General features: G+C 40.0%; 1 protein-coding gene across 10 annotated transcripts in view; it reads left to right on the top strand.

Moving 5' to 3' along the window:
* The window catches only part of DMD (dystrophin), a 1,281,342-nt gene that overhangs the window by 156,871 nt on the left and 1,097,320 nt on the right, over positions 1–27,151 (top strand). For 2 of the 10 annotated variants that reach the window (XM_065626961.1, XM_065626978.1), the window contains exon 1: positions 22,383–22,695. The exons of the other annotated variants lie outside the window; for them this stretch is intronic. In XM_065626961.1, coding sequence (XP_065483033.1) covers positions 22,653–22,695 — 43 coding nt within the window. In that variant the 5' untranslated portion in view covers positions 22,383–22,652. Of the gene's footprint in view, positions 1–22,382; positions 22,696–27,151 lie in introns of those variants that run through there. 10 annotated transcript variants of the gene reach the window in all.

Raw genomic sequence — 27,151 nt, 5'->3', positions numbered from 1 at the left:
TCCCCTAGATTGAGCCCATCAGAATAGAAGCAGCTTTTCTTTCCTCTGACCTGTTCTATACTTGGTGAGGGGAAAGGTGTGGTTTCTGTTTAAGAGCAGGAAGGTTTTTATGCCTCTCACTTCTCGTTATATAATCTCATACGTGCTCTGCCTACAGTCTTGATTTTTAGAAGTGAATATGCCCAAGTGTGTTCATGCTTTTGTTAAAAATATTTCAATTTCCAGCTAGGGGAAATCTATTCTAAGATATCTTACAGTGTTTCCATTAGTTAGTTCAGAGCTAGAAAAGTGCTGCAAATTTTATATACGATGTGGAAATATAGAGCATAAAAATTGGAATTACCAAAAACTGTAAGTTTTTTTGTAGCACAGCACTGTCTGGTTGACAATTATCAGTGGAAAATCTTTCACAAAAGCAATCTCTGTGGGCAACAGGCAACGTCATGACATGAGGAGGTCCCTGAAGTGTGCCCAAAGGAGGATGTCCCGGAGTGCACCGGGCTGGGGGCTGCACCAAGGCTGGGCAGGAGTGCTCTTCAGCCTCCTGGTTATCAAGGACCCTCTAAGCTAGATGTACGGTCTTGTGCCTTAAATGACATCTTTGCTTTGCTTTCTCAGGTAAAAAGAACACAAAGAAAATAAGCAAAGAAATCCTTTCATTATAGACCTGCTGGTCAATAATTCCCCATTTCCAATGTTTCAGCTGATAAACCCTGTTCACTTCTCTGGGCTTTTCATTGATTTTTCTCAACATCTATGGCTGAGCTTAGAGCACTCTTGCTGTGCAGTGGCTGTATGTCGGACCCCACAGTCCTGGTGGCCAAGTACAGGTTGTGCGAGTGCCCTGTGCCTGCAGGTTTTTCTGAGGATGGCTGCTGCAGAAGAGCAGTGCAGGCCACTGGCTTCCCCAAGGACTAAGGGCCCGTGGCTGCAGTGTGGTGGGCAGGACATGCCTCCTTCCTCTCTGCCATGAGAGTCACACTAACTTGTTTTCAAACGTATTTTCTTTTTTTTTTGCCCCCAGTCCACTTTCCCCTCCCCCCTCAGTATGCAAATTGTTTCATACCTCTACGCGTCATTTCCTCTCATCTCTGTGCTTTTCTTACACAGAGTCACAGAATGGTTTGTATTGGAAAGGATCTTTAAAGATCATCTGGTCCAACCCCCATGCCTTTGGGAGGGACGTCTTTCACTAGATTGTGTTGCTCAAAGCTCTATCCAACCTGACCTTGAACATGTTCAGGGATGGGGATTCCACAAGTTATCCACTGTTTCTATGTCTCACCACTGTCATAGTAAAAAATTTCTTCCTCGTGTCCAGTCTAAACCTACCCTCTTTTAGTTTAAAACAGTTTCCCCTTGTCCTGTCACTACAGACCTTGGTAAAAATTCTCTCTCCGTCTTTGAGTGATGGGTTTATTCCATAGTCCACAACCACCTTTTCGTCAGCACTCAGATTTCTTCACTCACCCACTGCTACAGCTAAGGAGGGGCAGCAAGCATGGGGAGAGGACAACAACTGCAGTTGGCCTTCTCCTCAAAAAAATACTTCAGAGAAAAGAGTTTATCTTTGTTGTTAGCCCCTAGGTGACTGGCAAGTTGCTGTGGGAAGCACGAAATATGGAAGGAAAAGGATAATTTTTTAGGAAGAGAGGTCTTGGAAGGGTTTAAGCGCAGTAGAAGAAGCAAACTGGGGTTGTTAAATGCTTACTCAGCTTTATCAGCATCTTCATATGCTTTCGAGGTGAGGCATCCCCTTGTGAGTTCTGTTTCTAATGGCAGGTATATTACTGAATGGGAGCCTGCCAACTTTCCAAAGCACAGCCTAGTCCAAAGTCTCACTATTTGAACTTCTGAAAAATCCTAGTGTTTTCCATTCGTAACTTTTTGCGTGTATTTCCCTTCCCCTTACAAACTCTTGCATGTGTTACTTCTGCCTTAGTTATGTTACTTTTCCAAAAGTGCCTAGCAAATAAGTGGACCAATGACAGTCAATTTATCCAACATTCATTCAGTGTTGAGAGTATAAAGCAGGGAAGTTAATGTAAAACTCAGTGCTGCGTATAATTGCCTGGACACTGTGATTCTGAGCCTTACACCTTGAACCATGTGATCTACTCATATATTCAAAATTAATAAACCCATTTGTAACACTTGTGCTCGTGGTGAATGAGCTGTAGGCCAAATATTATTTTAATAATACAGTGAATTAAAAGTGATTAATTATAAGAATATTTTGTGCTAATCATAGAAGGTTCATGAATAGAAAGGAGCAAAGTTGTCAACTTATTCACTGCAAGTTAGTTGCCTCAGTCTTCCGCTAATTAAGTACGAGGCTTTGAATAAGTAGTTCTAAGTTGCTTCATTATATGACACAGTGCAGCTCTGACCTGACTGGGGTGCCTGAGCCACAGCACGTGATGGAGGTTCATCATCTGATAGTGCAGGCTCCAGTGTGCTTCCTCCTCTCTGAATAAATCTCTGCCTGATTACTGTAATGCACAGCAGGTACTTTATAACAAACTCAAATAACCTTCCAAGTATGTGATTGGAAAAAGAGACAGAACTTTTACAATGCATGGTGCTTGATGGTTCAGAAAAAATATCTCACTTTTTTATTTCTCGGTTTACATTTTTTTTAGATAACGAGATCTATTTTCATTTCTGCATAATTACATTATTTTTTCAGAGATTCCTATTTCTTGTTTCTTTTACTGTTGCTTTGTATTTGCTTACTTTTGTTTTCAGGATAATCTTGCATATTCTTGACCAGAAGTTACTAGTTTGAGTTTTGTTGTGTCTCTGATAAGCCTCTCCCATTCATGGTTAGGCAGCCCAGTAGGTTTTAATGCCCTATTGTCTTTCCCTCCAGTCAAATCCCTGGTCCCTGCAGCTTGCCCTTATTGTTTTCTAGAGGTTACTTATTTTGCTGATCTACCGTGGTGGTTTTGTTTGTTTGTTTTTTGTGGGGTTTGTTGTTGTTGTTTTGTTTGTGGTTTTTGTTTGTTTGGTTGGTTTTGGTTTTTTGGAATACCAGCAAAATCATTGCAGATCTTTTCTGGACACTGAGGAAATTGCTGGTTTTCTGTGACCCTGGTCCTGTCAGCATTACTAGTGATAATGTAACTTCATTTGCACAATGTCATCTATGTGCCTAGGCACACAATAAAATTCAAGTTCCCATTCCTAGGATGAGTCAGCCTGGTGTGTGTGACAAAATATTGTCTCAAATCAATCTGACTTTTGGAGCCCAGATTTTTTTTTTTTTTTTTCCCTAATGACGAGTTATTCTTAAATGATCTTATTTTAGGTTTATTTGTGGAGCTTCTGACTATTTTAGTGTGTTGTAAGTCCATTACAACTTCGTTGCACCCAAGTTGAATCCTCACCAGTTTGATATACTCAAGATGTTGCTGTGGGTGGAAGGAGCAGAGCTGGTGGGCAAATGTAGGATGTTTTGTTAGTCTGATTAAAATCTTGGTAGTCTAATCAAAGAATTCTTAGTCCAGTCACAATGCTATTGACACTTAGAGATCATTTTATATACAATTCATATGTATACACCAACTTTCCAGTATCTACCCTTTTCTCTGATGTTAGCTCACCTTTCTGCTACCCATCTGCATCTCAAGGTCGGAGGTTTCAGCCTGGGGAGGTGGAATTCAGGGAATCATTGTCCCCGCCCCCCCCCAGTCCTTTGCTGAAAGGAGGGCTGTTAGTGGTTTCTTCCTCCCTGCTCCAGGATGCCTGTGAGGTCAGTTTAGCATGTGAGCTGCCACACTCTACACCTTGCTCTGTAATCCTGTGTCACACTTGAATTTGCCCTGTGTGGTGTGTTTTTTAAAATATGCCTAATGACTTTTTATTACCCTTACAACTGGTTTTGCCCAGGCTGCACAGTTCTGATGATGAGAGGTAGCACTGCTGAGGGGTTTCTAGCCCAGGGACTATGGGGATCATCCTGTGTCCATGTTCTTGGACCAAAGATGGTTCATTTTACACACAGAAACACCTTGTTTTTACTCTCTACCAATTACAGAACTGCATGTAACAAGAGGTGGGGGCTCTGGGAAGCCCCATGGGGAGTTGTTCCTCCTGAGATCCAGCCTCCAACACCTACCATGCAGCATTGAGTCCCAGTCCTGCCATCAGAAAGCCTCCAAAGTCTTCTAGGAGTGGTTATTTATAAAAAGACAAATCGTAGGAGAGTAAGCCAGGAGCCACCTGTGTAATGAGGCTGGTGGGCAGCTGGGCATGCACACCTCCACCTTTGCTGCAGTCGGTCCCTGCATGAATAAATCGTCCTGGTCTAAGAAGAGTGTTTCTGACAGCATATCTGAGTGTAATGTCTCGTAATTATACTCTAAAACCCTGGGCATGTTTTTTAATGTTTTTGCTGTTGTTGTTTTATTTTTCTCTGTTGTCTTTTTGCATGCTTTTTAAAGTTCTATTAATGTGGAGTCTCCTGGGTTGCTCCATACGTTTGTAAACTGATATTCCAGGGCACTGTCTTTGTGTGTCTATGTATGAGTATGTGCGTATGGTGGGGGGTTGGTTGCTGGGACCAGAGAGTTCTGCCTTTTTTCACTACTTCTGCCCCGTTACCAAAGAGACAACTTATATTTGATAGAAGGCTTGATAGGCTTTGGCATGTTATATGTGTTCAAATTGTCATCCAGAACACTTTTTATTTTCTTTTTAATTTATTATAGATTTATGTTATTTTTACAATATGTAATACAAATTCTAAATTTTTCATTCTCTCTGGAGCTTGGATGAAGTCTCAGTTAATAAAAAACCTCTGCTCAAATAGAGGCACCTCTGTTAAAAATTGGCCTTTTTTTTTTTTTTTTTTTTTTTCCAGAGTTCTGAAATCTCTTGTCCCATTTGTCTCAAGGATGTGTTTCTTTCATGGAAGTTTTTATACTGCATTTGAATCAACTGACTGCTATTTGTACATAAGAGGATGTGTTTTTGACAACACTTTACTTTTTGAGGGAATTATTTTTAAAAGATGCCTTTAAAACACCAAAGGTTTACTGCTGTTTTCTAGGAAGTTTGTTATGAGAAGAAATTGTTAGGACAGACTTTCTGCAGAATGGATCAGGCAAGTGAAACCAGGCTTAATGCATGACAAGCTCGGCCTCTCTTGAACTTGAAACTTAAGATATTTTTGGTGGAGCCTATAAATCTTTACCTTACAATGGCAGGCTATTTATTTTTAAATAGCAGAGGTGAGGCTGAAGGAGAAAGCAGTTTAAGGACATAGAAAAAGTTATAATCTATAAGGGCATATCCACAAGTGTAAAAACGCACACAAAACACTAATGTGTTTTTTACAGTGTGCTGCTAGCATAACCCTCATCTGACACTTTTTATGGAGCTCCAAAAGTGCCACTGCATAAGATAACACCATTTTCTGAGTTAAGGCAGAAGAGGTTCCTCACACTAGGATGTCTACATGAGAAGTCTGTCTGAAGTACCTACTGAGCAGTAAATTCAAATGCAGCCTTACTTTGCACAAAGTCTCTCGTGTAGAAAACCACCAAGATAACTGAAACGAACCATGGGATTCACTTGGAAGATGAGTACAGAGCTGTCATCTCAGGCTGCCATGGGAATGTTCTAATGATATCCATGCATATGAAAATGGCATTGGAGGGATTTAATTTTGAGATAGCTGCTGGCAAGAGCTTAACACAAGAGCATACGTTGCAATTAGTACCTTTCAAGAAATTGTGTGTGTTTATAACATATTCTGTCATCAAATGATGGGTGGTAATCTGGTAGTAATGCCCTGAAGTGACCCATCAGTGAAATTTTCTGAACTATATTGAGCTCTGAGGCCTAACAGTCTAGGAATGATATAGAGGACAGGCAAAGTATTCCTGTAGTAATTCCATCACACCCTCTCAATATTTTCTTCTGTAGCAAGAGATTAGTTATTGTGCCATAATTGATAAAGTTGATTATGTCAAGAGATATTTCCTGAGCAAGGATTAGACACAGACAATTCAAAGATTGATAGTATGGAGTTTCCCTAGAAAAGAAATTAAGAACTGTCACCAGAAGGAGCACATACAATGGTTCATGACTTGCATTATCCATCACCAAATTGTGACTAGACTGATGGCTGTGCATTGAGAAGCTCTAAGCTGGTTTATGCAGTTTGTCAACAAGGAAGGAGATATGCTTATCCCTTAGTGGAATAAGCACTGAAGTATTTTTGTAAACTGTAACTACACAGAAGACTTAAGTGGACTTAGGCTTTCCCTTATTTCTAGATACATTTAAAGTGAAGTACTTAGAAGCCTGTTCCACCACCAGGTATTGCAATAACCGTATTTCTGTCAAACTCCATATTGCAATGAGTCCATGTCCTCCCACATTCCGTATCTATATATCTACTCTAAAATGCTACTATAGTTGTGTATGTTTACACATGCGTATATATTTGTATATGTGTATATTTATATACACCCACACACATATATGAGTTTTTATTGTTCAGTGTGGGTTTTTTAAACAATCTGTAGGGATGGTACTTTCTAATGGGTGGTTATTTCCTTCTGCTTTCTCCCATTCTCTCTGCTTCAATGAAGCTCTTGAGAGAAGGGAAAGGCACACAGTTTTAAATAAAGTAAAATATTATTTCTCTGGTGGTGGATGTTGGAAATGCAATTTACCTCTTATTCTCCCATGCCATGAATTGAATTCCATAGAGATAGGTATGTATGTGATGCATGTTTTGGGACTTCAGGCAACTACATTATTCTGTATATTTGCAAGTAGGAAGAAAGGAGCAGAAATTAAAATGTTAAGTTAATAAACAAGACCATAGAATCATGGAATGTTTTGGGTTGGAAGCTACCTTAAACGTCATGTAGTTCCAAATCCCCTGCCATGGGCAGGGACACCTTGCACTAGACCAGGTTGCTCAAAGCCCCATCCAACCTGGCCTTGAACACTTACAGGGATGGGGCATCCACAGCTGCTTTGTCATGGTCCCTCTGGGTGGCATACCTTCCCTCCATTGTGTCAACTGCACCACACATCTTGGTGTCACCGGCAAACTTTCTGAGAGTGCACTCAGTCCCACTGTCCATGTCACCAACAAAGATGTTACATAGTGCCGGTCACAATACCAGCCCCAGCGGAATGCCACTTGCCACTTGTCTCCACTTGGACATCGAGCCATTGACCATAAGTCTTTGAGTGAGACCATCCAGCCAATTCCTTACCCACCACGTGGTCCACCCATTAAATCCATGTCTCTCCAATTTAGAGGCAAGGATGTTGTGCAGGACAGTGTCAAATGCTTGGCAGAAGTCCAGGTAGATGATGTCAAGTGCTCCTCCCTTATCTACCAAAGCTATAACCCCATTGTAAAAGGCCACTAAATTTGTCAGGCATGATTTGCCCTTAGTGAGGCCATGTTGGCTGTCACCAGTCACTTCTGTATTTTCCATGTGCCTTAGCATAGTTTCCAGGAGGATCTGCTCCATGATCTTGCCAGGCACAGAGGTGAGTCTGACTGGCCTGTAGTTCCCCTGGTCTTCCTTTTTTTCCTCTTTTTAGAAATGAGGGTTTGGTTTTCTTTTCTCCAGTCAGTAGGAACTTTACCAGACTGCCATGACTACTCAAATATGATGGATAGTGGCTTAGCAACTTAATTGGCCAGTTCCCTCAGGACCTGCAGATGCATCTCATCAGTTCCCATGAACTTGTGCACCTTCAGGTTCCTTAGTCTCAAACCTCATATTTTCCTACAGTGGGTGGTTCTTCATTCTCCCAGTCCCTGCCTTTGCCTTCTGCAACTCGAGAAGTGTGGCTGGACCACTTGCCAGTGGAGACCAAGGCAAAAAAGTTGTTGAGTACCTCAGGCTTCTCCATATCCCGGGTAACCAGGTCTCCCATTTCCTTCTGGAGAGGGTTCACATTTTCCCTAGTCTTCTTTTTATCACTGGCATACCTATAGAATCTTTTCTTGCTGCTCTTGACATCCCTGGCCAGATTTAATTGTATCAGGGCTTTAGCTTTCCTAAACTGATCCCTGGCTGCTTAGACAATTTCTGTGTATTCTTCCCAGGCTGCCTGTACTTGCTTCCACCCTCTGTAGGCTTCCTTTTTGTGTTTGAGTCCAGGAGCTCCCTGTTGATCCATGCAGGCCTCCTAGTGTTTTTGCCTGACTTTGTTGGGATGCATTGCTTCCGAGCTTGGAGGAGGTGATCCTTGAATATTAACCAGCTTTCTTGGGCCTCTCTTAACTCCAGGGCTTTATCCCATGGTACTCCACCAAGCAGATCCCTGAAGAGGCCAAAGTCTGCTCTCCTGAAGTCCAGGGTATGACCTTGCTGTGTGCCCTCCTTGATGCTCTAAGGATCGTGAACTCCACCATTTCATGATCCCTGCAGCCAAGGCTGTCCTTGAGCTTCACGTTCCCCAACAGTCCCTCATTGTTGCTGAGAGCAAGGTCCAGCATAGCACCTCTCCTCTTTCGCTCCTCTATCACTTGGAGAAGGAAGTTACCTTCAACACGTTCCAGGAACCTCCTGGATTGCTTATGCCCTGCTGTTTTGTCTAGATATTTTGATATAATGATGACATAATTAGTAAATATTTCTGAAGTAATATCAGTGGAAACAACCAATACAACTTGAGAACTGGAAAGCAAAAGTTGGTATCCTCTTTTAATCTGTGAATTGTCTGAAGTGAAGAATGGTATTTTGATTACTTATAAGATTCTGGAAATGATAAATTAAAGATTCCTCTGTTTTGTATGTCTCCCTAGCGTTAGTATCTATCTGTTCTCCTGAATATAAAGGTATGAAGCCAATATTCAAAATTAATTACAGTTTTGTCAACACTGCATCATGTAGTGATGACTATTTTGTTATGCTTTACAGAATTTTATCTTTGTGTTTATTGTAAAACTGTGGAAAATGTAAACTAATTTTGTAGCATCTTTTATTTTAATAGGCAGTTATGTTTTATTGCTCATGCTGTCCTCAGTGGTTATCACTTATTAATATACCCAGTTGCTTAATCTGAAACAGGAAAATCTCTCATACCAGGAAAAAAAAATCCAGAAAGTAAAAACCCCACAGAAGCCTTCTATTGATAGTTATAAATATGACATACTGTTTTCCCCCTCACAATTGAAATGAAATGCTGCCTCCACACTGAGACTTTGAATGCTGATCTTCAGCTGTGAGCATTTTCCCAGCTAAATTATAAACCCTTGAAAGCAGGATTTATGGTAAAAAGGTGGAAAGCTCTTTAACTTTTTGTCATGAAAACATTGCTGTACTAAAACACACAGCACTGTTAAATTCAGAGGTGGCTGTAACTACAAAAGACGAGACTAATACCAGTGATTAAACCTGTGTTGTACTGTTCCCATCAAAGCTTACCAGCAGCATTTTGCTAAGAGGCACCGACATGGAGGAAATAAACATATGACTGCATCTGTAGGGGTGAAAAGAGCTGGTATGATGTCTGCAGAGTGTTACTTGTTGCTTGAAGTGGGGCACAGGTAGGGGATGTGTCCAATTTCTTTTTCCTTTCAGAATTGATTATCTGAGAGGAGTGTCTGAGGAGACCTGCTGCCCATGCTGGGTTTCTGCTGATGCTGGGGAGCAGGCTGGGGCAAAGGCTGATCTCCCAGGGTGGCTCACCAGCATCTAGGTGTCATGAACTTTTGACATCTGCAACATCCAGTAGCAGAGTCCCATAATTTAGCTACATGTAGTGTGAAGAGTTATCAATCTTGCTTGTTTTGAACCAGCCACCTGCTGATTTTCTTTCATTTTTCATCTCTTTTGTATCCAGCTCTTGTACTAAGAGAGAAGCTGAAGAAATTGTTCTCTGTTCATCTTGTGTAAAGACTCATGATTTAGGACACCTCAGTTATGTTCAGCTGCAGTCACTCCTTTTCAGGTAACTTAAGTTCATACAGAATGTCCTGCTGGGTCAGACCAATGGTTCATCCAGCCCAGGATTATTTCTCCAGCAAATGGCAACAGGAGATGTTAGAGAGAGCACAAGAGCCTGGCCACTTTCTGAGGTCCGTTTTCTCATCTTACCCCAGAATCTGCAATTACTGTATTAAAAATGCTAGAGGTTACATTCTCGCCCTGTTCCTTCTAGTATCTGTTTATAGACCCATTGTCCATGAATTTATATAAGCCTGTTTAAAACCAGCTGATAAACATCTGCCTCCATAACCTCCTTGGGTAGCAGGATCCAGGAGCTGATGGCCCACTGGCTGAAGAAATACTTTCTTATTGTCTTTTAAACCAATTGGGCATTATATACCCCTAGTTGGTGTGTTGCAAGATTTGGTAAATAACTTCCTTACGCAACTTGTTCACCCCCTTCACGCTTTTCAAGCCTCAGTCCTATCTCCCCCGAGTGTCCTCTACACACTGAAGCATCCCAGCTCTTTTGAGTATCTGCTTGTAAGGCAGCAGCTCCATCCCCTTTATTATTTCCAGTTGTTCTTCTCCAAGTCCACTGCATCAGCCTGGAGACCAAAACTGCACACAGCCTTTTGGGTATGGACACCCCACAGGCTTCTGTAGCAGCAAACAAACCACTCTGGTTTCCTCCCAGCACACAGGGTGACGAGCATTGGATCAGCTGTTTTTGTCCACTCTGCACATTGAAACAGTGATTTTGGAGAACTATCGGCGATGATGCCAGGACCTCTTCCTGGACTCGTATCTGCCTATTTGCACCTCAGTCCCTCTCTGGCACAACTGAGATGATTAGTCCCTCAACACATTGTTTTATGTTATGCTGTGCTCCTTGCTTGGTTATATGCATCCCCTGGGCAATCTCTTCTTCTTTGTCAGGTTCAGAGGACCTAACTTCCTTCCTCATTCACATTCACCTTACCTTGAAGGCTCTTCTTTAGTCATTCTTTATATGGAAGCCATTTCTCCCCAGCTTTCAATCATTTCTGTTGTCCTTACTTTTTCTGCTGTATCTTTTTAGTGACAGGAGAAGTAGAACAGCACACGGTATTCAAAGTATGAACATCTGAAGCCTTTAAATAATACCATAATGATATTTAGTATGGTGCACTCTATTTCTGTCATAGTAATGGCCAGCATTTGATTTGCTTTTTGACAGCTTCTAAGATGGAGTTGATATTTTCATAGACCTTTTATAACTCCAAGATCTCTTTCCTGAGTGGTAATAACTAGTTCAGAGCCCATGCTGAGTACGTAAAGTGGAGATTTCTTTTTCTCCACATATTCTTGATATTGAATTTCATCTGTCTTTTTTATCGCCTCGTTGACACTCTGAGACTCTTCTGCATCTCTGTGGAGCCAACTTTCATTTTTATTTCCCTGAGTACCTTAGCACTATTAGGAAACTCGAAAGTTGCCTTCTTTTTTTTAGACCCATGTAATGATATAAATGTACCTTATATGTTGACCAGCCCTGGCAGTGATCTCTGTGAAACTTGTCTGGTGACATACACATTTGAGAAAGATGAATGCTTTTGGCATTTTTTTTTCCCCTTTTGTCTTTTAACAACTTGTTTGTTCATGAGAGAAAGTGAATCTCTTATCCCGTGACATCTTTGTTTCTTTCAGGTCTTTAATGAGGAACAGTATTGAAAATTCTTTTAATTGTATAAACTAGATTTCTCTTGACTGTGTGCTCACCGACTCCTTCAAAGAACCCTTTCAGATACATGAAGTGTGGTTTGCCTCTATAAAATCAGTTTCTCTGCTACTTCATATATATGTCTGTTAATTCCATTCTTATAATTTCTGAAAATTAGACTGGTGTGATGATCAGACATACTGGTTTTTAGTTCCAGAAGAGTTATTTGTTTGTTTGTTTTTAAAGGGGCATCGCATTTGGCACCTTTCATCTAGCTGATACTGAAACAGTTTTACACAGTAGCTGAAATACTTATTGTGGTTTTGAATGCATTTTGTACCTGAAATACGTATCATCATAAAACCATTTCAAGTCTAGTTGTATGTTTTGGATTAAAAAATATTTATTTCAGTTATATTGGTAGCCGTGGTAGACTGATGCATCTGTGTGTTAGTGAAGAATATCCTTATGAGAAGATCAATATGGGTATTTTTATCAAACTAGGAAAAAAAGTCATTGGAATGATTGCCGAGTGACTGAGTACTTTAAACTGTTTATTTTCTTTTGTTTGTTTGTTTGTTTGTTTTCTTGTCTTTAAAAAGGAAAAAAAATCTTTACTTGTGCTGCACTGATACGGAATAAATCAGGTGTTTAAACACAGGCCATTTAAAATATGCTTGACAGTGGCTGGAACTACTGACTTGGACTGGTGATTCTCAGCCAGCGTCTATGGAAGACTTGTGCCTTTCAGGACAAGTGAGTATAGGCCAGGCAAATTACCATGAAGCACCTAAACCAGTCTTAGATAAATTAAGTTCAGGCAGCTGCAGCTCTCATACAAAGTCTACAGAGATTGTAACCAATCCTTTGCCCTCTAAATCCCCGTACTGCTGTTGTCCTCCATATGGGACATGCTACTCTATCTTCCACGGATTGATTAATTTTAGAGAATTTAAAATTTAGCCTGCTTTCTCCAATGTTAATACACGAACTAGTTTTACTTACATAACATGCATAATCCATGATTTATTACATAAAAATAGTTTGAAGTACATTTTGCTCATATGAAAGTAGGCACTTGGGCTGAATGTAAGAGGATCTATAACAGAAAAGACTGCCAAATATTTCTGTTTTCCGTATTAATAATAAAGTTGCCCCAGTTCTGATCTAAATTACATTTTTACACTTACATGAAATGTTTTTAGAGGAAGCAGGTTTTTACAGGCAGCACACAATCCCTTTGGACTTTTGTCAGCCTTCAGGTCTAATCACATAAGCATTTGTATACATATTGCATAAGCAACTAACATGCTCCAAAAAAAAAGCCCAATGAACTTGTAATTTAAGGTGCACTAATGAAATTAAATGTTTTAAAACAATTAAGATTTGAAATAATTCCTTGGAGAATAGACTTTTTAGGTTTTGAAGCTCTTTAGTCGGACCTTTTCTGTGTCAATATAATAAACAAATGACATTTGTTTATTGTTGGTTTTTATTAATGATTAAATAAAATTGTTAGGTTGATTTTCCCGTTGTCTGATCTTTTTCTGTTTTAGAGAACATCACTGAATTGAGTGAATTTTACACATCTTATCTCATTGCCATCAGAATGTATAAATTCTCTGGAATATATTTAGGCAGCGTGAAGGGGCACTGTATGGTTCTTCCCTTATCACTTTCAGTCTGTGATTTCTTTCCTATGTTCGGGTCAGATTCACAGGTAACTTAAGTTGCGTAGGTCCACTGCAACTAGACAAATTACTGAGTAGCTGGCTGAACTGATTTCCCAGTCTTCTAAAAAGTGCATGCCTTCAAGTGGTATGTATGCATGTTTCCACAAAGGCTACATGAATATTAATGTAATTTATGCAGTGATAATGACTCGTACTAATTTCAGTCTGTAGGTGACCTGGAGTACTGAAACCATCATTTTGATCTCCTTTCCTGTACTCTGACTAGTAATTTACTAGCCATGGAGCTATTTTGAAAATCCTGAAAAATGCACAAGCCACTCTGTACTTATCTCTGAAATAAGTTACATTTTTAAGATTTATTCATTAATTAATTAGTGAGAGTTTTCCATTCTGTTGTTTTGCTGAATAGGATGGGTAACTTTTCCAATAAAAACTAATAAATTTGCAAGAAAAATATTTTTTCATTTTCTTCTCTACAGATGGGAGAAAATTATGCATGCTTTCCACTTAAAGGTCAGATTCTAACTAAACTCCTTGACAAAACCTGTTATTTTACCAAAGCACTTTAGTTCACCAGTGTAATTTATCAGGAATTGAGTATAACATATTGGATAAGAAGATAGAGCACCTCCTCTACTTTTATGGAAAACATTACAGGTAGCTAGCCAGACAGACAGATATGTCAGTCTTTATCATATCAAGTACCTGCTGTTGTCAAACTGGAAATGAAGTGCGCCTCTTGTATTTAGCAGTAGATAGAAAGATGATAGGAAAAAGGAAGGACTTTAAATGCAGAAAAAAAGAAGACTTATTTTCGGGTTTTGAATTAGTGTGGTTTTCTGGTTTGTTTTTCTTTTGGTGATGTGTGAGAATTACTAATTAAACATTGCACTAAGGAAATATACTAGCAGATCTTTGGTGTTACTGATCTAATCACATTAAAATATTATGAGCACTCTGCATATTAAATGTGTAATCTCCTTAATCTTATAATGCTGTAGATTCTATGTATTTGAATTTACCTGGACTAATTTCTTTTGGGCCAAATGGATAATTTGATTTTAAGACATGTGGTTCTAACCCTGCCAGAACGCAAGAGAGAAAAACATCAATATGATTAAATTTAGAAAGGAATTTCCCAATCGAATCAGATTCTATCATAGGACAATAATTTTGAACACTTTTTCAAAAAATTATTTATATTTCTACAGTCAATTACCTCTTTTTAGTGGAAAAAAAACATCCAAGTGATACTACTAGTAAGAATCTATAGGCAGTTACTTGTAAGGCAGTCTCATCCTGGATTTGTGCTCTCCTGATCAGCATTGACCAGCCTGGCAAAGAATTGGTTTGCAGCACTAGTGGCATCCAGTCTGCCTTTTGCTTTAAGTAAAATTTTCTTCAGGTTTATTTTTACATTCCCTAACACATTTTTGTGTTTAGCTTCCTATTTTTTAATCATAGTTCACTTGAAGCAGCATCATTTTGCAATCATCTTGACATTCGTAATGTCAGCTCTGCAGACTTGCATTAACCTCATTTTGCCATCATCTTGACGTACTAACCTGCATATAGACCCGCACAGAAATAATTTAACATTCATCCTAGTGTGTGCAGTAATGTCTCATTAGACTTGAACTAACAGAATTTTGTCATCATAATTTGCTGTCATAATAACCCAGTCTTCACAGATTTAATGTGACAGTCTTTTGCCACTGTAACTAAGGCTTTGAGCAATTGTCATCCAGGGAGACTTAAGGTGAAATCAACGTGATTAAAACACAGACCCTTAATAGTTCTATGCTTTAAGCAGTGTGTCACATATCTTAACCAATAATTAATCATGCTAGTGTTTAGCACTTTTTTAGCTTGTGTTTGTTTTCTACATGAGGGGAAAAAAAACCCAAAAACAGAAACCACAAACCCCAAAACAACAACAACAACAAGAAAACAACCAGAAGTTGAATGATGAGTGACTGGCAGAACCTGCTAATCGAATTTAGGTTTCCAGATTTTCAGTGTACTCCTGTATCCATTGGGCTGTTCTTCTTTCACAACACAATTAATTTTGTTTATGAGATGAATACAAACCTGAACTGCATGTGACAGGTCATATTAGCTAGTCCGTAATTCTTATTTTAGAGAGTTACAGAAATACGGAGGTGAAAGGCATTAGATTTCTTCTACTGCAAGGGTTGAGACCTATCAAATACGCTTTGTTACCTTTGAAAGAATTTGTTAAATTTCCCTTACAAGACTACACTTACAGTGGTTTGACGACCTCCATGTGTTTATGTTTTCATATATGTAAGCAGCTTGGTACTCTTAGAATTTTCTTCTAATACCAAATCTAACTTGACTTTACCCAAATTCTGTATCTCTCAGCATATGTGAAAAATGGAGTGTTGTCATCTTCAGATGCTGAAAGGCAGCAGCTATGTAGTCCTTTGCCTTTTCAGGCTAAACATGTGACATTTCCTCAGTCTTTCTTTACAGAGAAGACTGCCTGGTAGGATATTTTTTATGCTAAGTGCTCTCCAATTTATCTGTGGCTTTCATAAGGTGTTATGTCAAAACTGGACACAAATGAAACATCAACTGAAGCAGAGTAAAGCTAAGGTGGTACATGGTAGGGCGACTGGGATACTGCGTAGGTGGCTGGTGCTTGGGTTGTGTTTCCCTAAAGAAATCTGTGTTTACATTAGCAGCTAACACATTTGCTATGCAAAATGACCTTGAGTTGTCTTTGGCAGAGCTGATACAGCTTGCCTGCAGACCTAGGTGAATTCTCTGTCTCGTATGTATGGATTGTTGACTGATTCACAATTACCTCTTAGTTCCTCATTGATATTCTTTGCAATCAGCTTGGTATTTTTTCCTCTGCTCCTTATGTATTGTATTTGCTTTTGTTTTTTAAATACCTGCTTCTCTTCTTGACTAAATTTGTGTTTGTTGGCAGTGTTCGTTTTTACCCAGAAAAACTTCGTTTCTTAGTAATGACATGTAGGCACCTAAACAGTGTTTTCAAACATCTTCCAATTATCATTCACGTTTCTCTATTTAACTTCTTTCTCTTTACTGATGAGGGCTTGTTTCAACCTTGTGAAATTGGGTCCTCTTGAAAGATGTGCAGATATGCACATGCATACATTACCACCTCCAGCACTTCCTTATGCGTGCACCCAGTCTCTCAGTGACATACATGCATGTGAATGTGCTTGCGTGCATAAAAATTTGTTAGTATTTCCCTATTTACATGCAATGCAAGTAATCAAGTTATTATTAGTAGCATTTATGCAGCCACTCATTGTGGAGTCTGGGATAAGTTTCTCTGTCGTGTTGATGGTGAAATTGAATACAGACTTCCCTTGGGTGAGTTGCAGTGGCTTTCAGGATTGAGTAAAGGTTTGGAGTCACCCTGAGAACCTAACCGTACCCAAAGGCTTTCTGTTGAATTGGAGGACCTGATGTGATATGCTGTGCCTCACTTCTGGTTCGTGTGCTCAGATTTTCTTCCCGTGGATGCTGACAAGGTGGGGAGAAGAGGGACAGTCTGACCTTACCCTTTCGTGGCCTGGACATGCAACCAAGGATGGGCCAACAAAAGAAAACGCCAGAGCCAGGCACACCTTCCCCCAAGGGCAGTTTGAAGCAGGTGCCTATTTTAGATACTCAGACACCCTCTGGAGGAGGATCCTCTCTGTAGATTATGTGGGATGATTAGGGTGATTGGACTGAGTTTCATGCTTAAATCTAGAGAAAGGAATATTAGTTAATAAGATATTCTCCCTTCTGGTCATCTGAGCCTCTCTGGAGAGATTAAGACCAGATATTTTATAGGCATAAATGAGTAATTCTAATTCCTCTTTATTACTTGGACTCCTACCATGTATATATCAGTAATTAAAATCTTCTTCCTCTTCTCTTCTTTGTACTCTTAATATTAGTTTTTATATAATTTGCTGTCCTTTCTTACACTTTCCTTTTGATGGCTCAGTATATCTTCTGAGTAGTCTAGTCCAACTGACTCCAGTTAAGACTGATTTCATTTCTGCTGAGATGAAAGTTTCTGAAAGGTGGAGAATTAACAGGGTTTGAGAATAAAGATCTGCAGAGCACAAATATTATGCATATGAGAAGCAGAGGCAGCAAATACTTCCCTCCTAAATCTGCTTGGGACCTCAGCCCAAAGAGAGTTCCCCCAGATAAAAAGGACTGTTTGTTCTTTAGCTGAAGCTTTCCAAAACAGATAGTGATTACTGTTTGTGTTCTGAGTGTTACTTGTTATGTCGAGCTACAGGGTGTCTCAAAAAGATGGACCCAATTTCAAAGATATAGTCATTTCAAATTGGGTCCATCTTTTTGAAATACCCTGTTGTAAGAAATGAGTCCAGACCTTCTTTGTGCTAGATGCACTCCAAAGAAGAGTAACCCATATTCCACAGCGACTATGGCATAAAGGAGATAGCTTGTTTGGGGAGAGCACAAACACAGTAATCAAATCATATATTTGTTCATATTCTAGAGCATGTTTTCAAACAGAAGTGTTTCAGGATATAGAAATACATTGAATGGAAACTAGATTTTTTTTTTTTTAACAGCCACTTGCATATGTGAGGGCTTTGCATTAATCATTATATTGACTGCTAATTTTATGAGTATAAACTTATATTTATATCTTCCAATCTGGAAGCCAGAACCTGCTACTTCCTTCAGAATTTAGAGCAAGCAGATTTTTTTTTGTCTGTTACTTTTCAGTCTGCAGATCAAATAAGCATACAGGCAGAAAAAACCAACACAATCCCAAAACCAACCAACCAAAAGCCTTGCAACCTGTTCTAAAATCTCTACAACGTATTTCTTTTTGAAGTAAAAATGGGCTAAGAAACAAAAGAAAGAAGTTCTTCAATGGCTCACACTGAAAAGATTTTCTTTTTCCTTTCCCCCCCTCCTTTTTTTTTTTTCTTCTGACTTCAGAGGAGAATCAGAAGCTGTCTGTTTACTTCTGCTGTGATAAAGCTGTTGAAGATTTATTTTTCATTTGTTGCTGACATGAAAGTAGGGGGTTTGTTTGGTTGGTTTTGGTTTGGGTTTTTTGTTTTTTTGTGCTTTTTGTTTGCTTGTTTTCCATAACAGGAAGTGAATAATAAAAAGACTCAGAGCCAATATACCACCAGGGCAAAACCCCATGCTGCGCATTAGTGCTTAAAAGATTACCATCCCAGTTCTCTGTTCACATCAGTCCCAGAGTGCCTACAGCTCAGCACTTCTTGCCACACAGATAGATGTGATAGATTTGCAAATACTGGCAAGAGCACAGAGACATCTTGTTATGAGCCTAGTAGTTGAACTGAGCGACAGGCTTGGATCGCCTTTATTTCTTTCAGGTCAGCATTGGCAGGGAGTTAAAAACAGGGTGGAATAAAGGTTGAAATGTTTTCTGAATTTATGATCAAAATATCATCTGTCTTAGGTTTATGCTGTAAGCGCTCTGCCTGATGTTGACTTGTATTGGCAAACAACATGTGCCACTGGGATGTTTAAAAAGTCATAAGAGATTTGTAAATCAGTTCCGTGGCATGCTACCTATTTGTTATTTTCTTGTTTTATCTGTTAAGAGGAAAGGAGATGCTGTCTTTGTTAGGTGATATACATGGCAATATTTTGTACTTTATTTTGTTGGGTATTTGTTTGGTGTTCTTATCATAGTAAATTACAGTGAGATGGAAGATTTGTTACTCTCTGGAGGTTGTTAACATCAAATTCTCTTTTGATTTGGGCACCTCTCCTCCTGTGTAAGTTATTCTGGCTACTGTATTATTTCTTTTCTCTGTCAAAAATGTAATTTTCCAATTGTAGCTTTTCCTCCTGCCACCCTCTGCCCCAATACTCTCTCGACAGAGAACTGAATTTCTATGTAGCCCTTTAGTATGCTACAGAAGAGGAAGAGTTAGAGACCTGAGAACTTGGTTCCCATGTCCAGTCTAAGGTTTGACCATTATCTTCAACTCCTAACCTCCCTCTGGTTTAGCTTGCTGAGACAATAAACTTGTCTGTCAAATTTGGATGTTGAAATCCATTCCTTTCTAAGGTCACACTGACGTATGCTGAACCCAGTCTCCTAAATGGACCCTGAACAGGCAGTTTATTGTAGGGCCCTGTTTTCAGATTGCTGCTGACCTCTTTGGCATTTTCTCCAACTCTGTATTGCTGTCACGCTCTTATCATTAGAAAGAATATATTTTCAACTTTATCAATAGTCGGGTTTTGAAAGGACTTCTCAAGCAGGAAAATAAACAGCCTCTGTATAAAGTGTTTGTTAATGGGTGGCTGAAAATCACTCTAACCATTACTGTAAAGAAAAAAAAATTATTTCATTTAACCCATTACTGGTTGTGAAATAGTGAGGCAACATTAAAACAGGACTGCCAGCAATCATTCAAAAATATTTTTTTTTTAATTGTTCCACATTTTCTACAGTTTCCAACCTCTCTGTGACTTTGAAGCTTGCTCCTTTCCCCTCTTGTAACACAGACACTGTAGTCTCAGAGCACCAAGTGGTGCTGCTGTGGGTTGGACACTGCTATGCACATTATCTAGAAGGAAGAGTGAGGCAGGTGGCCTCTGACTAGCAGCATTTATTAGGTGTTACATTAATTACTTGACATAGATTTGCACTGAGGCTGTGACTTGCTCTCTGTCGTTGAAGAGGACCAGAGCTTTTAATGCTGGTTCAGACAAAAAAATTCTATAAACGGGGAAATGTAATGTGTCAAAATGATAAACCTATTCTAGGGTATACATGGAATATAAATGTACACCATGCTGGCCAGTAGAGACTGACAGATGCACACGAAACCTCTTTTCAGTAGAGCTGATGTTTTTCAGTGTTACACAATTACAGCATTCATAGCTGCTGAAAATAGTATGCAATTTTTAAGAGCCTCTCAATTTTCTTTGCAACCCCAAGACAAACAAATGAACCAACTTAAAAATCCAAAACCAACCAAAAAACACAGTAGATTTGAACACTCACTTCTTACATTTCCCTCTATGATGCAACAAATCTGGACTCTTTTCCCATTTGACTGGAGGAGTTTCAATAGGAGGAAGGGAAAACGTCTCTAGGCTGAAGATTTCTGCACTCTTGTGAATGGACCAACAGCTCTCTTGAGAACAGGAGTTTTGAACTCCCCCAGAAAGAAGAGGGCAAGCAAATCTGGATTTCCTGTATCTGGAGGATTGTTAAATTTGTAAGCCCTTGTAAATATTACCCCCAGACACTTCTCTGAGCCATGTTTTAGATGAACATATTGAGCAGCATTGCATTTCTTGCAGAGCCAGATGTGGATATGCTCTGGTGGTCTCAAAGACATTGTCAGGGAGAATGAATAAGCCACATGAATGTTGTGGATTATGACTGGAGTTAGGTGTAAAACAGACTGCAGATCTCCATCAAGGTGAAGGCCCTCTGGTCATACTCAGAAACAGATATTTAGGCACTTGGAAAGTTTTGAAGAAAAAGTTTAAGTCACCTTGAAATGAATAGAAGCCAGGAGGATCGCAGTTCCAGCACTAGACATCTACCTTCCACATAATTTTCACTTGTATTCTGTAAGTACATTACTGGGCCTCAGTTATTGACAGCATGTGTTATCAAGGGTGACCTTAAATATTTTAAAACAAAACTTTTGCACAATAAGCAGTTCCTTTCCTGAGTTTCCTCAGTCTCCTTCTCCCTCAAATAATCAAAATGCTGCTGCTGTCACAGCGTGCTCTGCTCTGCTTCAGATTATTTTCTACATCAGTTCATGACTTGCAGTTCCTGTGGGCTGCAAATTAATCCTTAGGAGTCAGTTGGCGTGTACTGTACATCCAGGTTCCTCCGGGGTATTAATTTGACTATCGATGTAGAAAGTGCCAGTGGCTGTACGAGTATATTATGCACTTCATTTTTGTGTTTATTTTTCTATATAATGCAGGAATTTACTTATAAACTTGTAGTCACTATGACTAGACACTTTAACCTTTAAAACTGAAAAATAACATTTTTCAGACTTTTAGGGTTAGATTTAAAACAATAATGAACAGTGTAAGAGTGGGGTTTTTTTGAAATTACTTTTCAAATGAAGCCATGAATTATTAACATGATTCTTTGTGGCCTATCTCTGAAGGTCATGTATGACCCTTATATATACAAAGTATATACTGTAGAAAGCAACCTTATAAAAATCTGGGTTTGGGTAGAGAGTGCTACAGTCCATTTCCCAAGTATTGTGTGAATGTTTGCTTTTCTTTCCCATATAAACTAAGGAGGCCTGGGAATGAATGCAGGGGGAAAGCATAAGCCCAGGTCCCACACATTTGGGACCATCAGCTTTTGGGATTTGGGAGTGAAGGGATGTTCCTGCCATTAGGAAGGGGCAGGAACATGCAGCTTGTGTACGGTCCTGCCTCTGCTTCTTCTGGGGCGTGTTTCTGATCTGTGTATAGCAGCAGTACTGCATGGTTTTGTTGGGAGTGGAAAGGTCAATTGTAAGTCAATAGCTTTTTTTTTTTTTTTTAAAGTAGCTACTGACTTGTCACAATCTGTATTAGTATTTACACACTTAGTTTGGTGACAGCACTATTTTTGGGTTTGTTTAATTTTTTTTCCCCTGCTTGGGAGAGAAGTTACAATCCCCAAAGTCTCGTATGTGACACAACAACCAAATACAGGAGGGTTACCACTCCTCTCCCAAAAAGGGAGGATCCTGTCTGGGGATGGGCTAGGAGGTCATTTGCTGGGGAAGGGGACAAGCTGGTTCATAGAGCTCTCAGAGGAACCACACAAAGGGAGCAGCAAATATATTCCTCCCACTAACGCTAAATGTTCTTTGGGAAGCTGTAATACATAATTTAAATCCATTGCACATGCCACCCTGGAAGCAGAGCCTTATATGTCAAGTGCATGGGCTGTCCTATTATGGGAAACCAACTTTGTTTTGAGGGAAGCACAGAGCATTGCTTCTGCGCAAGTCCTGGAATTTGAAACATTTAGGGGCCTCCAAAGAGCACTGGCATTAGTTACCATGCTGGCTGGGTGGAAGTGAGGATCCCGTCCTCTCCTCGCCCGGGACGCAGACCCTGCGGGCAGCCAGCCTGCAGCTGCATCCCACCGGGTGCTCTCTGCGCCCTCCTCCCCAGAGCTGCGGAGGCTTGTGCGGGAACACATCTGTCCTTCTGCAGGGACAAGCCTAATTCGGCAGAAGCTACTGGAGCAGCAAAGTTGGAATATACTTTGCCAAGAAATATTTTGCTGTTGTTTTCTTTTTCCTCTTTTTTCGGTGGAGAGATTTCATGTCTGCTCACATGCTTTGGTATGAGGAAGTGGAAGATGATTGTAAGTATGAACAGACTGACATAATTTATCACAGTTTTCACTTTGACAGAGCAGTGTAGTGCTACGCAGCCCACTAACAGCATGCATTTTAAAATGTTTACTTTCCAAGTCTAAAGAAGGAGAGCACCAGGGGGGTTAAATAAAGAGAATTTTTTTGCCTCTGTCAGGGCGTAATATCCTGTACATTATATATAAAAGAAATACTCCAGAAACAGTACCCAGCTCTCCGCTGAATAAAAAGAATCCATTTCTTCCTGAGTTTTACTGCTTATTAAAGCATGGGGTTAAAAAAGAAAGAATTGAGAAGACAGACCAATATATCTGAAAAAAAAAAACCAAAATAGTGTCGTCGTTATATTAATTTGGCAACACATCAAAGGATTAATCAGTTGCTTTGAACTTCAAGGGCGTACGCACTTTCGCTGCCTAATATTAACCTGGGTGGTAAGAGAGCTCTGCTCTGGCCTCTGAACTGCCTGGTAAAAACCGAATGAGGGGGTGTCAGTTTTGCTCAGAGTGAGCAGCAGCTGGGCTCTCCCATGTGCTTCCCAGAAAAGAACAGGCATATTTTCCAGACTTGCTCTTGTTTGTTAATTTAAAGCTATCCTTTCTGTGCAATGAGAAGAAAAACAGAGGATGCCAAGCGTCAGAGACTGAAGAGAGCCAAGAACAAAAGAATGACAGAGAGTATTAAAATCCATCTACCATGCTCCCAGATCATCTTTCTTCTTCCTCCTCCACCCAGGCTCCCAAAACAGATTGTGCTGGGGAAAAAAAGAGTGTCATTGTTGTCCAGAATTAATCTATGGTCTCCGCCCCTTGTTTTATAACTTGTTTTGGCTCTTCCATTTTCGGCTTAATCTTGTGTCTGTAAAATAATAGAATTCCTGTTTTTCTCTATTTTAATAATCATAACAGCCAAGGGAATACATAAGCACACTATCATTTCCCCCATAACGTATAATGGATTGTATGATCACTAGCTTCTGATGAAAATTCCTGAAAATAATGTTAGATTTTGTTACATTTGACAGGAAAGAAGCTTAAAACGGAAAATTCCAGGGTGCAGGTGGGGTCTTAAATCCGTAGTTTGCTTTTCCATTTTTTAAGATGAACTCAAGTTGAGTTTTCTTGTGCAGTAAATAAAACTTAAATCAGCTATAAATTTTCCAGACAGTTTTGTACCACTAGGAGAGGTCCTGCAGTGATTGGACCCTTTACTTACTGAGCACAGTCTGGCAGTTCAAGAAGGGGTAGAACAATGAGATCAGCATCATATATTAAATAATTAGGAGGCAGATTGATCCAGTTCTGGAAATATTGGAGGTGGGGTGGGAAGAAGAAATGTCGTGGGTTTCTCGTAAGGGCTTTTACTCCCTGTTGGCAAGAGGAAGATGGCACGCTCTAGAGCAAACCACATAGTGCCCAACCTTTTCCCCCAGTCCTCTTTGCAGAGGAATAAGGAGGATTTATTGTCTTTATTATTCTATATACTCCCTTTCCAGATAGCCATGTTATCAGCCCTGACTGCTCACCCTCAGCCTTGAGGAGGAGACAGTGCTGCAAGAGAAGCTGGGCAGATGCTTGCTAAGTAAGGGGGAAAGATCTTTGCTGCTTAGCTCAAAAGTTACAATTGCACTCTGAAGATGTAGTAGGTGAAAGAAAGAAAAAAATAGCTGCGTTAGAGCTTTTGAAAAATATGAATAGCAAACCTGAGTTGCATCTAGCAGATGAATAGCATTCATGACAAGGGCCATTAAATCACTTGCTAAATTATGTCACGTAACTATGTTCATATCTAAAATGAAAGGGAGCTGCCGTAGCGCTCCTTGGGAATTATTTCGCTGAATTGATTTTCTCACCTGTATCCTCACTCTTTTAAAGGGCACAGCATTTTTCTTGATATAATTTTGTATAATATTGTCAAGGTTTTTTATAGTTGTATTTCAATAAAAAAGGAAAAATCCATATCTGCACTTTGTGACTGTGTCCAAAATAATGCTCTCAAATTTATCCCCAGCCTTCATTCAGGACATGTCACTTCTCCTACTTGTTACCTGTGGTTGCTTCGCCTTTTTCTCTGTTGTGAATGAAAAATTTTTGCTCTTAATGGTGATAGCAGTTGCTTACACCATTGCAATGTGTTTTAAATCCATCATTTCTCTCTCCTTAAAGATCCCTCTCCAGCCCTCCATGCACCTCTGCATTTACCTCTTCCCTTTTCTGCTTTCTCCCATGCTGCAGCAGTAAGGCAGGTTCCCCCTTCCCTGTTCTCTTCTCACTTCTACCAAGAATGACCTTTATGAAAACATAACGGTATTTATTCACCACTGAGGGCTTTGCTTTCTCTCCTGAGCTATTCAGTGTTTACTTCTGCCTGACTTAGACTGGAAACTCCTTGGGGCAGTGACTGTCTCTTCCTAGATTTCTGCAGAGTCTTTGACAATGACACTTAAATAATAAAGTGGTGGGGAAATGAGATATCCTAAATTTCATTTTGTTTTAATTAAAATGAGATTACTGTGAACTTTATCTCAGAAGCCACCCTCCCTAGGGGAGTCAGTATCATATGCTGTATTTCTTCTTCTAGCAGATATAATCCTCCTTCTGCGTCCATAGTCTGACATGGAACCAAATTCTGCTTGCAATTGCACAAAGACATCCTCTTTCTCCACTTGGATTTGCACAAAGTAGTGACTAAAAATAGAATTAATCATCAAAACAGAGCCAGTGCAGAAAAGAAACTAATCCTGCCTGAAATTTGGTGGCCACAAGGGGTCTCTTACCAGTTATCATGGTTTTACTGTAGCAGGAGTCCATCTAGGTTCATGCTTTAGCTCAGGTCAGAAGTGCATTTCTGAAGCAAATTTCCAGGCGTCTTTTCTTATTACCATGTATTGGTGTGCATTCCAGAGCACACGCCTGGCATCGCTTTGGGAGGAAGCTGAGTTCGGAGATGCACTCTGGGTTTGGCTGATGGGCACAAACTCTCTGTGGAAGTGTTAGGTGCCGGGATCACACTGCAGCTCCTCCAAAACAACCCAGCTGATCATAGAATAATAGAATAGTTTGGGCTGGAAGGGACCTTCAAAGGTCATCTAGTCCAACCCCCCTGCCATGAGCAGGGACATCTTCAACTAGATCAGGTTGCTCAGAGCCCCATCCAGCCTGGCCTGGAATGTGTCCAGAGATGGGGCATCTACCACCTCTCTGAGCAACCTGGGCCAGTGTTTCACCACCCTCATTGTGCACACACACCTTGTGGGGAGTGCTGGGTTGGCAGCCTCAGGGCTGCTCCTGCTGGGCTGCCTGATTTGCTGCAGCCTTCCAGAACTCGGTGAGATAGGAGGAGGATGGCAGCAAATTTCTTTGGATCTTGGATGTGAAGAACTACTTGTAAAGACACTCCCCAGCTTGTGCAGGAGGGTCCTTCATCCTGTCCACTCCTACCTTGTATCTGCTCCCTCACCCCTGGTCACCAGGCAGCCCATGGCTATCGCAGCTCTCTGGGGCTCTTTCCAGGATGGTTATTGAGCAGGGAACCGCAGAGAACAGTAGTCTGCCAGCATGTTACATACAAAACTGGTGATCCTGTGAAAATTAACCCCTCACTTTTTTTTTTTTCTTTTTCCAAAGGAAATTATTCAATGATGTTACTAATAGAATACAGTTACTGGTCAGACAGAGTTATTTATAGCTGAAGAGGTACCATATTTGTAGAAAAAGGTTAACCCTTTACTAATACTGTGAAATTATTTGAGCCCCAGAATTGTCCGAGGGGTTAAGCATTTTTAAATGATTGCCAGAGGGAGCAGGATTAAGCTCATATATTTTTGTCATGGATTACTGTTAGACAAAATCACATTGAACAGGATTGTGAACCAAGCCACCTTGATTTGAAAAGGCCGACTTGTTGATTTTCACACTAAATTTTCAATTAAATGTTACCCCAAAGCTTAATCATCATTTAGGAGGATAACCATTGTACTGTGTTACAGCTAACTGCTGGAAAAAGACTCCTCAATAAATTTAGCGGAACTTTATAGCATCACATTGCTGTTGAGGAGGATGCACTTGTGGTAATACCGTATTGCTGTCAGGGGAAGCAGAACAGCACCAGGAATTTTAAATAATTGTGCCTTATCAAAGACTGAGCTTTGTGGAAAGCTGAAATAATGGTTAGCAGAGTGTAGCTTTACAGCATGGATTGTGAGCTGGGCCGCACCAGGGAACACGATTCTTCATCTTCCCAGGAAACACATGTGGGGCAAAGGAGGCGTTTGTTTGGGTTTGGAGTACTTGCTGCAAAGACCACAGAGCTTTCGCTTCTAAGTCACATGCCACATGTGCAACAAATTGGAACATTTTTAATGATGTGTTTAGGTTGGATAGATAGGTTGGATTTTAAGAAAGCCATAATCTTTCTTGGCTCTGGTCACAAGTCCTATTTTAAGCT

Source organism: Caloenas nicobarica, chromosome 1 (genome assembly GCF_036013445.1).
Source record: "Caloenas nicobarica isolate bCalNic1 chromosome 1, bCalNic1.hap1, whole genome shotgun sequence".
NCBI lineage: Eukaryota > Metazoa > Chordata > Aves > Columbiformes > Columbidae > Caloenas > Caloenas nicobarica.
The sequence above is the reverse complement of the archived record's forward strand: the minus strand, read 5'-3'. Positions and strand labels throughout refer to the sequence as shown.